Source organism: Aethalodelphis obliquidens, unplaced genomic scaffold, assembly GCF_003676395.1.
Source record: "Aethalodelphis obliquidens isolate GAN/ISIS:26980383/991018 unplaced genomic scaffold, ASM367639v1 scaffold8, whole genome shotgun sequence".
NCBI classification, from domain to species: Eukaryota; Metazoa; Chordata; class Mammalia; order Artiodactyla; family Delphinidae; genus Aethalodelphis; species Aethalodelphis obliquidens.
The window spans coordinates 6,079,382-6,094,317 of record NW_020837952.1 but is presented as its reverse complement, the minus strand read 5'-3'; the positions used below and the strand labels follow the sequence as shown (position 1 = coordinate 6,094,317).

General features: G+C 57.7%; 3 protein-coding genes across 4 annotated transcripts; 1 reads left to right on the top strand and 2 right to left on the bottom strand.

Annotated features, from left to right (window-relative positions):
- Positions 1–1,328: 1,328 nt before the first annotated feature.
- CD63 (CD63 molecule) lies at positions 1,329–4,593 on the top strand. Its single transcript, XM_027106568.1, has 8 exons — positions 1,329–1,503; positions 2,066–2,142; positions 3,063–3,251; positions 3,419–3,493; positions 3,596–3,691; positions 3,798–3,935; positions 4,180–4,263; positions 4,433–4,593. Exons 2-8 carry the CDS (start codon positions 2,077–2,079, stop codon positions 4,496–4,498), a joined length of 714 nt encoding a protein of 237 aa, XP_026962369.1. The 5' UTR covers positions 1,329–1,503; positions 2,066–2,076; the 3' UTR covers positions 4,499–4,593.
- Positions 4,594–5,701: 1,108 nt separating this feature from the next.
- Positions 5,702–9,535, bottom strand: RDH5 (retinol dehydrogenase 5). 2 transcript variants are annotated; one of them, XM_027106567.1, is made up of 5 exons: positions 9,162–9,535; positions 8,283–8,610; positions 7,857–8,115; positions 6,397–6,560; positions 5,702–6,101 (listed from the first exon to the last, which is right to left on the bottom strand). In XM_027106567.1, exons 2-5 carry the CDS (start codon positions 8,590–8,592, stop codon positions 5,878–5,880), a joined length of 957 nt encoding a protein of 318 aa, XP_026962368.1. In that variant the 5' UTR covers positions 8,593–8,610; positions 9,162–9,535; the 3' UTR covers positions 5,702–5,877. The 2 variants fall into 2 exon arrangements, with proteins under 2 accessions (XP_026962368.1, XP_026962367.1); XM_027106566.1 differs by having other exon boundaries at positions 5,703–6,101; positions 8,283–8,629.
- Positions 9,536–10,564: 1,029 nt separating this feature from the next.
- Positions 10,565–14,257, bottom strand: BLOC1S1 (biogenesis of lysosomal organelles complex 1 subunit 1). Its single transcript, XM_027106565.1, has 4 exons — positions 14,097–14,257; positions 13,289–13,361; positions 11,049–11,181; positions 10,565–10,767 (listed from the first exon to the last, which is right to left on the bottom strand). The coding sequence occupies exons 1-4, from the start codon at positions 14,155–14,157 to the stop codon at positions 10,657–10,659; spliced, it is 378 nt and encodes a 125-aa protein (XP_026962366.1). The 5' UTR covers positions 14,158–14,257; the 3' UTR covers positions 10,565–10,656.
- Between the last annotated feature and the right edge of the window lie 679 nt (positions 14,258–14,936).

Here is a 14,936-nt window from a genome sequence, read left to right as displayed (position 1 = left end):
TGCTTTCTTCTCTGGGGCAGAGGCACCACCTGTCCCTCCCTCTGTGCTCATCCAGCTGCCACCAGGGGTTTCTGCCTCTGTTCACAGTGTGGGCTCGGTTCTGCCTGCTGGTAGAGGACGGGGCCACCAATTGCCTCACCTCGCTGGCCCTGCGCCCAGCACGTGCCTGGCAGAAACAGATGAAACTCCTTTCTTCAGCTTCTTTGCTCCTCCTCCACGGCCTGCCTGCCGTGATAATTGGGAAGCAAAATCCAGAAGGGGCTTGGTGTGTCTTGCTGGAAGATTGTGATCCTGGAAACTGGTCCTCAGCCCAGCCCAGATCTCCTTCCTTCTGCTCTTATAGTTTCCTTCCTTGTGCACACATACTGAAGGCTCAGGAAACGGTTCTTCAGGCAGGACGAGAAGAACCTAAGGGGTTGGGTCCAGGCCAGGGGGGCAGGGGTGTTGTGGTTGGTTCTGTCCTTTGCTTGTTCACCCAGCTCCTTCTGCGGACCACCACGCAGAAGAGGTGCGTGGCAGCTTGAGACCAACCCCCTCACCTTCCAGTCCTCTCCTGGCCTTGCCCTCTGGGCTGTCCGCTAGAATGGGATGGAGAAATCCAGGGGATATGTGCCATGCCCGCCTTAGTGTCTCCCCACGCCTCTACCGTTAACAGGCTGATCCAGGAGGGGTGGGAGCTGACCTCAGCAATCCTCTCCCAGAGGGAGGGACCTGACTCTGACGTGCCATGATTGGGTGGAATGGTGCTGCGAAGGGCTTCCTCCACGTCTCGGCTCACTACTCAGGAGCCCTAGACAATGGAGAAGGGACTAAGAGAGAGAGGGACAGGAACACCCACTCTAGAACGCTGGGGGATTCCCAGGATGTGAGGCTGGGGACTTTCTGAAAGTTTATTCTGCCCCCACCCGATTCCAGAGAGCCAGCAGCGCCCTCTGCTGACTCAGGGAAGGGGTGGAATGGAGCTGGAGCGAGAGGAAGGGAGTGGGCTCTGGGTGGAGAATGCAGGCCTCTTGAAGACCATCTTGTCACCTCGACTCAGCTCTGCCGCCCGGCCGGGCGCTCAGAGAGTAACTTCGGGCCGCTCATCCCTCCTTTGGCTCTCACACGTCTCCTCCGTTTCCCTGAGCCAGAGAGAACCAGGCGGCGCCGGATCCCGCTCTCCTACCCCGAGGTGGCCCCCTTCTGGCGGCGCCAGGAGGGCGCCAGGCACCCCGAGGTCCTGCCCTGGGCGTCCTCTCTTTGCGGGGGTGGGCGCTGTCTTACGGGCAGGGGCCACGTGGCCTCGACCGGGCTGGGGGCTCGGCCTTCCCCACGCGGGCCGGGTGACTCAGGCCGCAGCTGTTCCCGCGTCACATGAGGGAGGCTGGGGCCACTCGGCGGGGGAGGGGGCTGTGGCTGGAGTCGGGGCGGGGCCGCGCGCCGGGCGGGGCCAGAGCCGGGGGGCGCAGCTAGAGAGCCCCTGAGCCGCGGCAGGAGAGCAGCGCACAGCGTCGGGGAGCCCAGGTGAGGACGCGGGGCTCGCGCCGGCTTCCGCGTGGGGTGGGGAGGGGCTCGCCCCGGGCCTCCGAAGATCCGCCGCGCTCCTCGCCGCTCCCGAGGCCCTTGCAACTTTCCAAAGTTCCGGAGGCCCGGGCGGAGTGGGGGTTGGGGGGCGCCGGCCGCACTTCTGTTTGGCGGTGGTCAGAGCCCAGGGGAAAGGGCCTGGGGGTCGGGCTGGGGCTGAGGACTGTTTCTCGTGACTAGTTGGGTGGGGAGGGGGTGTTTAACGCCTGGGGGCTGGAGGGTCGAGGGTGGGCGTCCGGCCCTGGCCCCCGCCGGCGCCCTGGGTTGGGTCCCGGGCCGCGGAGGCGGCGGGGCGGGGTCCGGGCTGGGCGGCGGGCGCCCCCACCCCTCTCCTGCGGGGAGAAGAGGGGGCTGGGAGACGTGGATCTGACCGCGGGTTTCCGGGTGGGAGGGGCCTGGAATGGGGGCCCCGCAGGGAAGGTCTCGAGGCCCGGCAGGGAGCTCGGAAGCCGAGATCCCCCTTCGACAGGTTCTGATCCCCCTGCCGTCCCCTCTGCCCCAGGCCAGGCAGCCATGGCGGTGGAAGGAGGAATGAAATGTGTCAAGTTCTTGCTCTACGTTCTTCTGTTGGCCTTTTGCGTGAGTGGGGAGCGGGGACGGTGAGGGCGCGCTGGCAGGGTGCGGGGAGACCTGGCTCCGGAGTGGTGAGGGCTGAGGGGCCAGGAATGAAGGCAGCTGGGGACCAGATGTGGAAGGAAAGCCCGGGAACGAGCGAGGCCAGCGCGGCCGTCCTCTTCTCCAGCTTTCAGGAACCTCTGAGGCTGGTTTGGACCGACAATGGCGGGCCACCCTCCCCGTAACCCCTCCGGGCCCTTCCTGTCTGGTGACCCAGTCTCTTGTGATATGGGGCAGTGGGGCAACCAGCCAACCGCCTGATGCTATCGCCACCCTCCTCTCTCCCCCTCCACTCCCTCATTTCTTGCCATTCTCTCATCACCCCTCCCGGCTGCTTGGGGTGGGTAAGGGCTCTGCCCACCTCCATTGCTCCCGTCCTGGGCTCCTGGCTGAGACGCTACCGTTTGTCCAGGAAGGGGCAGGCTACTTTTACCCCCTTTTCCTCCTCCCTGGCCTAGTTGGCTTGAGGAACCCTAGTCACAGCTGATGAGGATGTGGTGGGCATTGGGGGATAGTGAGAGGACAGTTCTGGGAGCCCTAGAGGCCCATAGGAAGAGGCTCAGAGGAAGCACTGCTCTTTGTTAGTGTTAAGCACTGCCCTGGGGTCAAGGCTTTCTGAGAACGTCTCTGTTTGCTTTTGGTGAGGAGCTTCTTGAAAGAAGGCGTGGTTCCTCCTGGTTGCCTTCTCCCAGAGAGCCTTGAACAATTTCCCAGCCCTCACTGTGGGGCAAGGATGCGTCCTCCTTCTCCCCCATAGTCAGAAGTTTCCTGGGGCTGTGAGAATCGGCCTCTATGGCGCAGGGTTCCGCCTGTGTCCTGGGTGCACCACCGTGAAGGGCTGATGGGTTGTGGGTCTTCTGAATCCTGACCTGCCCTCCTCCCAGGCCTTTGCAGTGGGGCTGATCGCTGTGGGCATAGGGGCCCAGCTTGTCCTGAATCAGGCCATCACCCCGGGGACCACCCCTGGCTCCCTGTTGCCCGTGGTCATCATCGCAGTGGGTGCCTTCCTCTTCCTGGTGGCCTTTGTGGGCTGCTGCGGAGCCTGCAAGGAGAACTACTGTCTCATGATCACGGTGAGTGGGTACGGGCCAGCCTGGGTGCCTGGGACTGCGGAAGGGCATTTCTCTGGAGGGGGCTTGTCGGGGTGGGTGGGTGAGGGAAACCTTGGTGAACGTTCCCGAGACCGGCAGGCCCCTCTCACCCAGACTCCAAACGTGACTCCCGTCCTTTGCACCTGCAGTTTGCCATCTTCCTGTCCCTTATCATGCTGGTGGAGGTGGCTGCAGCCATTGCTGGCTATGTGTTTAGAGACAAGGTAAGCAGGGAGTAAAGGGAGGGCCTTGCCTCAGAGGCCTGGAGACTCTGGGACCCAGGTGCCCTGAATTCTGGCCTCAACAGTGCTCCTCCCTACTCCCAGGTGATATCAGAATTTAATAAGGATTTCCGGCAGCAGATGCAGAATTATCCCCAAAACAACCATACAGCATCGCTCCTGGACAGTATGCAGGAAGAAGTGAGTGGGGTTGCTGGGAGCAGGGGTAATGGGGGAAGGAGATTCTCATCTCTATGTTGAAGATGGAGGTTCACCTAACAGCCTTTTCCCCCATATCTTTCCGCAGTTTAAGTGCTGCGGGGCGGCTAACTACACAGACTGGGAGAAGATCCTGATGGTGGCCAAGCGAGTCCCTGACTCCTGCTGTGTCAATGTCACTCAGGGCTGTGGGATTAATTTCAACGTGAAGGATATCCATACTGAGGTAGGGAGGGGGCTGAGATAGTAGGGGACTTGGGGAAGCTGGGAAATGTTTCAGGAGGAAAGAGGGACCCGGGGTGGAGGTGGAGAGGGTTGGGGCTCTGGGAAGTTGGGCGTCAGGGGTGGGGAGGGAATTTGGGTATACTAGGGGTGGGGTTAAAGGTACAGAGGGTGGGGGAGAGACAGATGGTCCAAGGAAGGTGGGTGGGAAGTTTCTGATGGTGTCTTGTGTGCCTGCCACCCTTCAGGGCTGTGTGGAGAAGATCGGGGGCTGGCTGAGGGACAAACTGCTGGTGGTGGCTGCAGCAGCCCTGGGCATTGCCTTTGTGGAGGTGAGAGACGCCCTTGAGCATCTGGGATCTAGGGGCAGTGGGAGGGTGCTGAGCAGGAGGTGCTGGCCTGGGGAGGGGAGGCCTGGTGGTGTTTGGGGTCTCTTGGGTGGGCCCCGGGTACCTTACTTCCCTGACTCCTCTTCACCCCCATCTCTGTCTTTGCTTCTAGGTCCTGGGTATCGTCTTTGCCTGCTGCCTTGTGAAGAGCATCCGAAGTGGCTATGAGGTGATGTAGGGGGTCTAGTCTCTTCAGCCCCCTCATCCAGGGGAGTGGGTAGTATACTCCAGGTTTTTCAATTAAACGGATTATTTTTTCAGACCGAAAAGAGAGAGAGTCTCAGTTTGTCTTAAAGAGTGATACTTTATCCCTTCCCCCTCCTCATCCATGTTCCTGTCCTCTGGGACCCCGTTCTGTTTGCACCTCTGGAAAGGCAGGCCTACTTTGGGGGGTGTGGAGGAAAGGAGGATTGTGCTGAAGGCGTTCGTTGGGCTGGCAGTGGAAGTGGGGATCCTGAGGCGGCTGAGGCCCACTGCCCTCCCTGTCTCCTAGTCTTGTGCTGCCAGGCTCAGTGCTGAAGTGTTCGTGAAGCCATTTCCCACGTCAAAGGGATTCTCTACCAAGGTCCTACCTGGGAGAGACCAGCCCACATCCGCTGTCGACATCTTCTCCCTGGCCTTCTGCCCACCTCTGAGGGCCCAGCAACTCCTTGCCACCCTGACCCTCAAGGGGGCCTGGCTCCTTTCAGGATGGTGACAAGTTGCTTTTATACCTGTGTGGCCAGTGTCTATCCTTCTTGACTTACGTTAGATAACAGAAGAATTTAAGAGGGTATTGGCTTTTTTCCCATGGAAACCACCCAGCTTGGCCTTGACCCCTCTTCATCACCTCCCCATGCCCCCCTTCCCACTCCAAACACTGAATTTCAACCTTACTCCAGGAAGAAAGGAAACATCCAACAGTGCCCTCTAGTGGCCACCCCTCCAGGTGCAGCTTCAAAGATGCCTTACAGATGCAAGACAATCCCCTTGCGCCCCCGAGTGGGTGCTGGTTGTTTTGCAGGTACTAAATGGGCCAGAGACCCTGGAGGATGTCAGCCTAGGTTAGTTAGGAGTTACATAGGGTCTTCCACTGGGCACCTTCATTTTTGCCCACCTACAGTGTTTTTTGTTTTGTTTTGAACAACACACATTTTAATTAATTAATTAATTTTTGGCTGTGTTGGGTCTTCGTTGCTGTGCGTGGGCTTTCTCTATTTGCGGCGAGCGGGTGCTATTCTTCATTGCGGTGTGCGGGTTTCTCATCGTCATGGCTTCTAGTGTTGCAGAGCACAGGCTCTAGGTGCCCGGGCTTCAGTAGTTGTGGCACGCGGGCTCAGCACTTGTGGCGCACGGGCTTAGTAACTCCGCAGCCTGTGCGATCTTCCCGGACCAGGGCTCGAACCCGTGTCCCCTGCACTGGCAGGCGGATTCTTAACCACTGCGCCACCAGGGAAGCCCCAATACACATTTATTGAGTGCCTGTTTTGTACCAAGCACCAGGCAGTGCCAGGGTGGGGGACAGAAATAAATCAAAGTCCTTGCCTTGAACGACAACCTCTTGCTGGAGGGCTGAGTTCAGCAGACCGCCTGAGCAGGCTTGGGAAGGACCCAGGTGAGCACAGCATCCACCAGGCTGGCTGGCAGGTAGGAGGCTGGCAGCCAGAGCAGCTTGGCGTCCCAGCCTGGGCTGTAGCGGGTTCTGGGGTGACGGGCAGTCAGGGCATGCTCCAGGCACTTGCTCACCTTGGTCAGGTCCGGGTCACAGATCAGGTTCATGATGCGCTGCTGCACTCTCAGATCTGCGGCCCAGCGGACGGTTGTCATCAGTGTCCCTGTCCTGTTCCAGCCTACCTCAGGCCCTATCTCCTGGGGCCTGGGGCTTGCTGCCCAGTAGAGGTGAGAGGGGTCCTCAGTCCCCTCCCCAGTTTGGGGAGTGGGCAGGTTGCACATGGCCTGGGTGTTCTATGGCATCCCGTTCACCCTCACCCTTTCCCTGACTGCTCTACCCACCTCCTCCCAGCAGGCTGGTGCAGGCCTGGCCTTTGTGGCACTCTCATTTCCCTTCATATGCCCCTGCGTGGGCCCATCACTCACATTTGGTGAGGAAGGTCTCCCCATAGAGGGCCTGTGTGGCTGGAGGCAGCCGTGCCCAGCAGGCCTGCAGGCTGTCCTCCAGACTTTCCAGGTTTGTCACGGGGGTTCGGAAGAAGCCAGGCTCCACGATAGAGACTCGTACCCCGAAAGGAGCCACGTCCCGCCTGGAGTGGGGGCAGAGGGAGGTTTCTGGGTTCTTGTCTTTATAGGGAGAGGACTTTAGGGACATGGGTAGGGAGGCTAAGATAGGAAAGCATCACAGGGTCAGTGGTCATGACAGGAAGGGATATCCCCGCTGCCCTGGGATGAGGGGCAAGTGGGGCAGAGGGAAGGAGGTATTTTTGAGGTTTGTTTTCCTTTGTATTCTCTTCTAGCATCTAGAGCAGGGACTTGCAAACTTCTTAAAGGGCCAGACAGTAAATATTTTCCACGTTGCAGATCTAAAATTAATGGTATTATGTAGCTACTTATATAACCATTTACACTGTCGCCATTTAAAAATGTAAAAGCCATTATTAGCTTGTAGGCCAGTGGCGGGATCTGGCCTGAGAACCACAATCTGCCAACTCCTGAACTGGAAGAACCACAGTCCCCAGATCCCAAAACACAGGGTTGAGCCCCAACTGCTGGATATGGAGGGTGTAGACTGGTGTTTGCTGGGGGAAGGCGGGAGTACTCAGCACAGACTGCAGAAGTTCAAGTATAAAGTACGTGTTCTGTGATGCTGGTTGGAAAATTAAAAGACTGAGGCATAGGGACAAAAGTAGATATTGATGTCGTTTGCTGAGTGATGGTGACAGAGGAAGACTTCCTTCAGGAGGTGGGCCCAGCTTGGGGGAATCGAACTCTGCTCCTGTGTCATCCTTAAGTCTCCCTTGTGCTCTCGTGGGACTTTGAACATTATTGTCTAAAGATGAGGGGCAGGAGAATGTAATGACCAGGGTCTGTAGGCAAGCAGACCTGGGCATACGTGGCAGTGCTCCCACTAACTATCATGTGGTCTTGGGTAACTTATGTTACCTAAGGGTGTTAACACCTACCCTTACAGGATTTTTGGGAGAATTGAATGAGAAAGTGTTCAGTAGAGGTACTAGCTCATGGTAAGTAATAGTTGTTATTAGTAATAATAACATTAATAAGAATGAGAGCGGGCTTTTGGGGGCATTTTCTACGTGCCAGGCTCTGTTGGGGCCTCACATGTACCTCATTTTACTCACCCATGAGGCGGGCCTTCTCATCCTGATTTAACAGAGGAGGAACAAACTGGGGAAAAGAGAAGTAACTGACTAAGGTCACCAAGCTCACATGAGAGAAGGCTGGGATTTGAACCCACAAACTCGAGCCCTAAACTGTCTCTAAGTTTCCACCACGCCCTGCTTTCATCAGCTCTGCAGGGCAGATGCTAACCTGCTTGTTGAGTGGCTCCCCCCGGACTGGGAGCAGGGCCCTGCGCCCCTCACCTCAGGCTGTCAGAGAACGCCTCCAGGCCAAACTTGGAGACACAGTAGCCCCCTCCATTGGCTGCCAGGCGGCCCAGCACACTGGTGATGTTGATCACCCGGCCCTGGGCCTGCCGCAGCAGGGGCAGCAGGGCGAGGGTGACCCCGATGGGACCCAGTGTGTTCACATTCAGCACCCGCTGGAAATCCTCCTGTGTCTGCCAAGGTGTGGGCCCGATGATGCCAGCCGTGCCGGCATTATTCACCAGACCAAAAAGCCCTGTGGGGAGGTGAGACAGGCACAGGGTAGGTGAGGCATTCCAATGGGCCCTCTCCTTTCCGGGAGGATCTGAGCCCTGCTCCTCCCCCGCAGTCCCTCTAGCTTCCCACAGCCCCTGCGAGTGCACACCTTACGCCCCGTTCCCGGTGGCCCCTTACCATACTCACCTGCTTCCCCGACGTGTGTTTCCACCCACTTGGCTGCCTGCCGGACGCTCTGGGGATCTGTGACATCCAGCAGGGTGGTGTGGAGTCGGGAGGAGGCCACCCGCTCGAGGTCCTCTGCCCCTGAGGGGGTCAGGCAGCTGGCCAGGACTCGGAAGCCTCTCTGGTCCAGCCTCAGTGCCAGAAGCCGCCCAAAGCCCGAGTCACAGCCGGTGACAAAGACGAAAGCATCGCTGGCGGGCAGGCTCTGCCGGTCCCTGAGCAACCACAGTGCTGCCCAGAGCGAGACTCCAAGAAGCAGAGGCAGCCACATGGCCGGACCCCAAGTGACCTGCAGGTGGCAGCCGAAGCTGGGCAGGGAGACTTGTCTAGTTTACTCTGGCCCACCAGCCCTCACCCCTCATATCTTCCCCCTAACTGGAAGTCCCTGGTTTGAGCAGTCTGAGACTCGCAAACTACAGTTCATCTAAGTAAAGCGAAGATCTGGGCAGACCCTGTATCTGTGGGTAACTTAACTAAAACCAGATGAGCTGGGTCCTGTGTGCAGACCCGCCACGCAGGAGCAGAGGGATCTTGTTATCACCTCTTACCTCCTGCTAAACCAGCTGGGCCTTATTTTTGGAGACACATACGGAGCCCCTGCATTTTAGTCCTGCTGGCTCCAAGCTTACTGTGTGAGGCCGAGCACCTCACTGTGTCTCGGAACCTGTTTTCTCATCTACCAAGTGGGACTAACACCCAGCACACCCACCTGGGAACCGCGGGGGATCAAAGGGGATAAAGTGTGAGGAGGCGCATGAAAAGCTTTAGGCTTTGAGTTATCAATACATGAACATCTTGCCAGTCTTCTCATAGCCCCCGAGCTCCCAGTACCCTGCTTACCTTCTCAGGGGAAAGCTAGCAGGCACTACAACACCTGAAGTTTCTTCTTTTGCTTTGCTTGAGAAACTTTGCTCCAGGGCTTCCCAGGCTCCCACTAGCTACCACTGAGGCCAAAGTCCGAGGCAGGTGGACTGGGTGCCAGAAGTATTAAGTGCATGTGGGGCGGGGTGGGGGAGGAGGAGCCAGGGAGGCTGAGGCCTGTGGGTTGAAGCCAGGGCTTGCTACAGGCCAGAAGCGCCCAGTGCCCTGCTTGGCTCTCTTTTCCAGTGGGGCTCCCTGACCACCTCTGTCACAGATTCTTTTCTTTTTCTTTTTTTTCCTAAATTTTTGAATTCCACAAGGCTTAGTCGTTTTTTTTTTTTTTTTGCGGTACGCGGGCCTCTCACTGTTGTGGCCTCTCCCGTTGTGGAGCACAGGCTCCAGACGCGCAGGCTCAGCGGCCATGCCCAGGGGCCCAGGCGCTCCGCGGCATGTGGGATCTTCCCGGACCAAGGCACGAACCCGTGTCCTGCAGGTGGACTCTCAACCACTGCGCCACCAGGGAAGCCCCGTTTTTTTTTTGTTGTTTTTTGTTCTTTCTTTTAATTTATTTTTTGGCTGCGTCGGGTCTTCATTGCTGTGTGCAGGCTTTCTCTAGTTGCGGCGAGCGGGGGCTACTCTTTGTTGCGGTGCGCGGGCTTCTCATTGCAGTGGTTTCTCTTGTTGCAGAGCACGGGCTCTCGGTGCCCGGGCTTCAGTAGTTGCAGCTCGCGGGCTCTAGAGCGCAGGCTCAGTAGTTGTCGCCCACGGGCTTAGTAGCTCCGCGGCATGTGGGATCTTCCTGGACCAGGGCTCGAACCCGTGTCCCCTGCATTGGCAGGCGGATTCTTAACCGCTGCGCCACAAGGGAAGTCCTGTCACAGATTCTTAAGAGGAGGGATCTATCAAGGATGGCAGCTGCCCCTCTCTGTTGGTGACCTTGGACCTGTCACTCCTCCCCCTTCCCTGCCCTGAAGTGCTCCCATGCCCAAGAATTAATCTCCCAACTGGTCCAGACTCATGACACTGCTTAGCACCAGGCTGGGAGAGGCCGTGAGCACGTGGAGAGGCAGAGAGCCAGAGCTGGACCAGGCCTGCTCCCTGTCTTGTTTCTCCTCTTCGGGAAATGGAAGTCCTGGGTTAGGAAGCTTGGGACAGGGCCCCCTGCCCTTCTCTGGGGAGGGGTGGGAAACTCCCACCCTCTGCTTACCCAACAGTACCTGCATCAGGTACCAGGCCCAAGGAGGAGAAGAGAGTTGAGCTTGTAAGAGGAAGCTAGTTCCAGCCTCTACCCAAAAGGTACCATTGCTCAGAGGAAGAGTCTTCGAACCTTCCATTCCTACCCCCCACACTGAGCTAGTAGCTCCTTGAGACACACACAGAGAAATGGAGGCTTGTGTTTTATTCATGGCCTGTCACCCTGCTTCCTGCCCACCTGGGGGAGGTAGGAGGAGTGGGGGAGGGGAGGGCAGTGGGGCTAGGAGGGGGCCGACTGCAGCTGCCCTTTGTAGACGTACTCCAGCGCAGTGGCAATGGTGCGCATGTCCAGCTCGATGCTCCGAGCCCAGTTCTCCACATCCCCGATTTCCTGGAAGGTGGTGGTGGGGTGTGGAGTCCGGGAGTCAGGGTGGGTGGGGTGTGGCTCTAGGGGATGGATGGGGGTACTTTCATTCCATCCCCTACAAAGGGCTTCGCGTGGACCCACCAGCTGCTTTTACTTCTCTAGCTTCTGTGACACTGGGGCCATAGATTTCTGGGGTTTCTGGGACGATCCCCACTTCCTCCTCAACCCCAGGCCTGAGGTGACCGCACTGGAGGCAGCCAGTGGGGGCGCAGGATGTGGCTGGAGACGTAGGGAGCGTGGCCTACCTTGAGCGCCTGGTTGAAGTTCTCCACCATCCCGATCCACTGGCCTGTCTGCTTGGCAAACTGGGCAGCCTGGACCTGTAGGGTCTTCACCTCGTGGTCCAGCTTTCTCTGGTTCATGTAGGCCTGGGCCACGCTAGAGGTTGCAGGAGGAAGGAGGTCAACTCGCCCAGCTGGTGGGGAGTGGTCTCCAGAACTGATACCCCACTGCCAGAGTGGGAGGCCGGTCAGGAGTCAGGCTGGAGAAAACCGTGTGATTTTGGCCATTCCTGGATGTGAGGCAAATGACTACGATGTACATGCAAATGAGCACGGTCCCTTCCTTCCATTCCCAGGATTCCCAGGAGAGCCTAGCCGGGAGCTGACCAGAAACATACCATTTCCTACCCCCAGAGGAGTTCTTGAAGCTGGGTGAGAAAAGGGAGGGTTAACCTGGTGGGGCTGAGGGGTATCACCGAGGAAGAGGCTGGGAGGGAAAAGGGGGCGTGGGGAAACTTGGGAAATCCAGCGGCAGGGACACATCTGGCAATGATTGGAAGGCCAGAGATCCGTGTGAGAAGTTGGGAAGGGAAATTGGGCTCCTCCCTAAATCTGGGGTGGGATGGGAGAGCAACCCCCTCCCCAGGAACTCAGGGTCAAGGGAAGATATCCCAAGGGCTGCTTCTTGGCTCTCTCTCCCAGTCCTCCTCTCGCCCACATAGATGAACGAACACACACACACACTCTCTCTCTCTCTCTTCCTTCTGCTCTAGGCAACTGTTTTTCTATTCTCCTCGATCATGGTTGCCTGCAGTTACATTACTGCTCCAAGGCTGGTATCCCTGCCCCCCGCTCACCCTCCCCCCCCGCAATAACTGTGCAATAACTGTTCCCCCTTGCTGGCTGATGAATCTTTCATTCCCCACCCCAAAGCTCTGGGTCAGCTGAGAGACTCCACATCCGCTGCCCCCCCCCCCCACTGGAATCTGTGGGGACTGGAGGGGACAAGGGGATGGGGCGGGGGGGGGTGTCTAGAGAGTGGGAAGGACACCTGACAGGGGCTGAGATAGACTGAGCCTTTGTTTTCCTTTCTGGGGAATGAGAGGAGCCGTGGGCAGCAACACAAAACCCTTTCTAATCTGGCTTTGGCTTAGCTGCCCTCTAAGCTGAAAGTGGGGTGGCCCCTAGCAAAGGAAGAGAAGCAGGAGAAGCCTGGGCCAACCACAGAGCAGAGCCCAGGAGGCGCCAATGTGGGAGGGAGGGAAGCCACAGACCCTGTCTCTTCTCTCTGGGGGACAGCTGGGTCACAGTACGGAGTGTTGGAGGAGCTGAAACAGTCATAGCAGGGTGCTCCCAATGCTTCAAGATTCCCCTGGGAGTTCCTGAAATCCTTATTTTCCCTGTTGACCTCTTGCTTTCTCTCATTCACACTGCGTGGAGGGAGAGGCCTGGAGGGAAGGGAGATCAGAGGCCCCAACCACAGCCTTCTCTCCCTCTAATCTTCCCGAGATGAGCAATGAAGGTGACAGTTCCTGCCTGGCTCACTTAGGTGACTCAGCCTCTGACTTCACAGCCAAGCTATTCGACTTGCCCTGGGGTGGAAGGCATCATACTGCCTCCTTTCTCCCAACAGATGGCCTGGCTATCAGATCATCATCTCTCCACTTTTCTGGGTCACTCAGGGTCAAGAGACAATGTTCTTTGCTCCTTCCCAAGTCACTGGTCATTACTGGCATCCTCACTTAGGACCAAAGCAAGGGGTGGTCTCTGGAGACCCAGAAGGAAGGGAAGTGACAGCCTGGCTCTAAGGTGGCTCCTGGCATAGGTTCTGCCCTCACCCTCACCAGCTGTGCCATCTCTTTCCTGCCAGCTGCTCTCCAGGTCTGCCAGAGGGTGGGACGTGGAGAAGGAGGGGCTGGGAAGCTGTGGTGAAGGACGGTGCTCTCCCTCCTGCTGGAAGTGACAGCTGCACTTGGACGGGTGAAGAGAGGTGGCCAGACGGCATCACGTTGTGAGCACCAGGGAAGTTATTGTTGGGAAGGGGAAATCTGGCTGCTTTTCCAACCACCGCAGCTGTTCCTCTCTGCCCTTGTTAGGGGTCAGAGCTGGCTCAAGCCTCTCTCCATAAAAGTTAAGCTGGGTGGGAGGAGGATAGGGGAATGAGCAGAACATCTCATCTCCTCAAGAGCAGTCTGAGAGCTAGACCTTGCCAGTGCCTAAACTTGGGGGGGGCGGGGTTGGTGTTGATGGGAAGAGGTTCATACCCCACATTGAGGTGATCCACCAAAGCTTCTGTCAGGCAGGTCGCTGCAGTGATAGCCTCTCGCCTCCTCTTCTCTGGGTGGAGGGGGAAAAGGGATTAGAATGGAGACTTGGTTTTTTGAGGGGTGGTGCTTAAGGTTCCCCCACCCATTCATTATTATTCTGCTAGTTGTGGGAACATTTCAACTAATCTCAGAGTGCCAGAGCTGAAAGGACCTTGCAAAACATAAAGCAAGCCCTTTCATTTTAGCGGTGAGGAAACTGGTACCCTGAGAAGGGAAGCAATTCGCCCGGGGACGCTAACGAGTCTGTGGCAGCGCCCCGGACTCCAGCCTCTCAGGCACGCTTTTCCCCATGTCTTGGCTTTAGGATTGGTAACTCCGGGATTCCCAGCCCGGATTCAGGAAACAAGGGCCCCACCCCCATTTCGGTGGTTTCAGGCCTCCAAGAATCCCAGCTCTGCTGGGTCCCCAACACCCGCTTCCTTTCAGGAGCGTTCCTTCCCACTTCCAGGATGAGCGGCTCCGTGGACCAATCGGCACAGCGTTCCGTGACAGAGGGCGGGGCTAGGATGCCGCGGAGACAGCGTGGGGGGGCGTTGCCGTGGGGTACTGGAGCGCTGCTACAGACCAGGGCCCGTTGGCAAGAGAACGGAGCTCCCCAAAAAGCTCCTCTAATTCCCTCTCCCACATGCCCGTGCCCACTGGCCTGCGCCCTTCCTTGGATTTGGGCCGTTACTCAAGGTCCAGGCTCTGGGCTGAGGCTAGGCCGCGGCGGGAGAGAAAACGGCGGACTGGATATTTGGCTCACCCTGCAGCTCCTTGCGTTCATTCTGCTTGGCCTGGTGTTCTTTCAGCAGGCGGGACAGCATGGTCGCGGCGGGCTGGGGGCAGGGCGCGCCCGGCCCCCTCCGGCTCCCGGAACTGGAACGAGCTGCTCGGCTCCCGCTGGGCCGGGGGTCACGTGACTGCAGTGTCACGTGAGGCCCGGAAAACCGCCCTCCTTTTGAGACTTGGGGTGGTAGGTAATGAGGATCTTGGCTGGGAAGGGAGGGGATAGTAGGGCCAGGTGAGCTCTTGTCTTTATTGGGAGCTCACTTTTGGTGAGTGTGGGAACGTGGGTTTCGTACCCACATTGCAGAACCAGTTTTTAATCTCCTCTGGATCTCAGGCTCCCAGGAGGGTGGTTGTTGCCAGGCTGTCCATCACGGTTCGGTTGTTGCGGGAGCAGAGGCTCCCAGGACTCATTGAAATTCTTTGCCTTCTCTGGCCGTTCCCTCCTGGCAGCTCTGGTCGGTTTTCAGTTGATCCTCAGCTCCTCCCTCTAGGGGGGGAATGCTTTCCTCTCTCTTCCAGCTCGCTCTCTTCTCACCACCCCACCAAAGTCCCTCAGCTCTGGCTGCTCATTGTCCAGAAGAAACATTTTAGGCCCTTACAGCGGCCTCCTAGGGAGCTTTGCTAATTTGGCTGGCTATGTGTGGTGAATGTGCAATTCCATCTCTGTCCTTTTGTGGTCAGGGAATGCAAACCCATTTATTTCAGTCTTACCAGTAGAATAAGCTGCTGCCAAAGTAAAAGGTAAATTATATAATACCTCTGTGAACTAAAGAGAAATGCTTCTGGGATTAATCCCAACAAGAAAAAATTATAA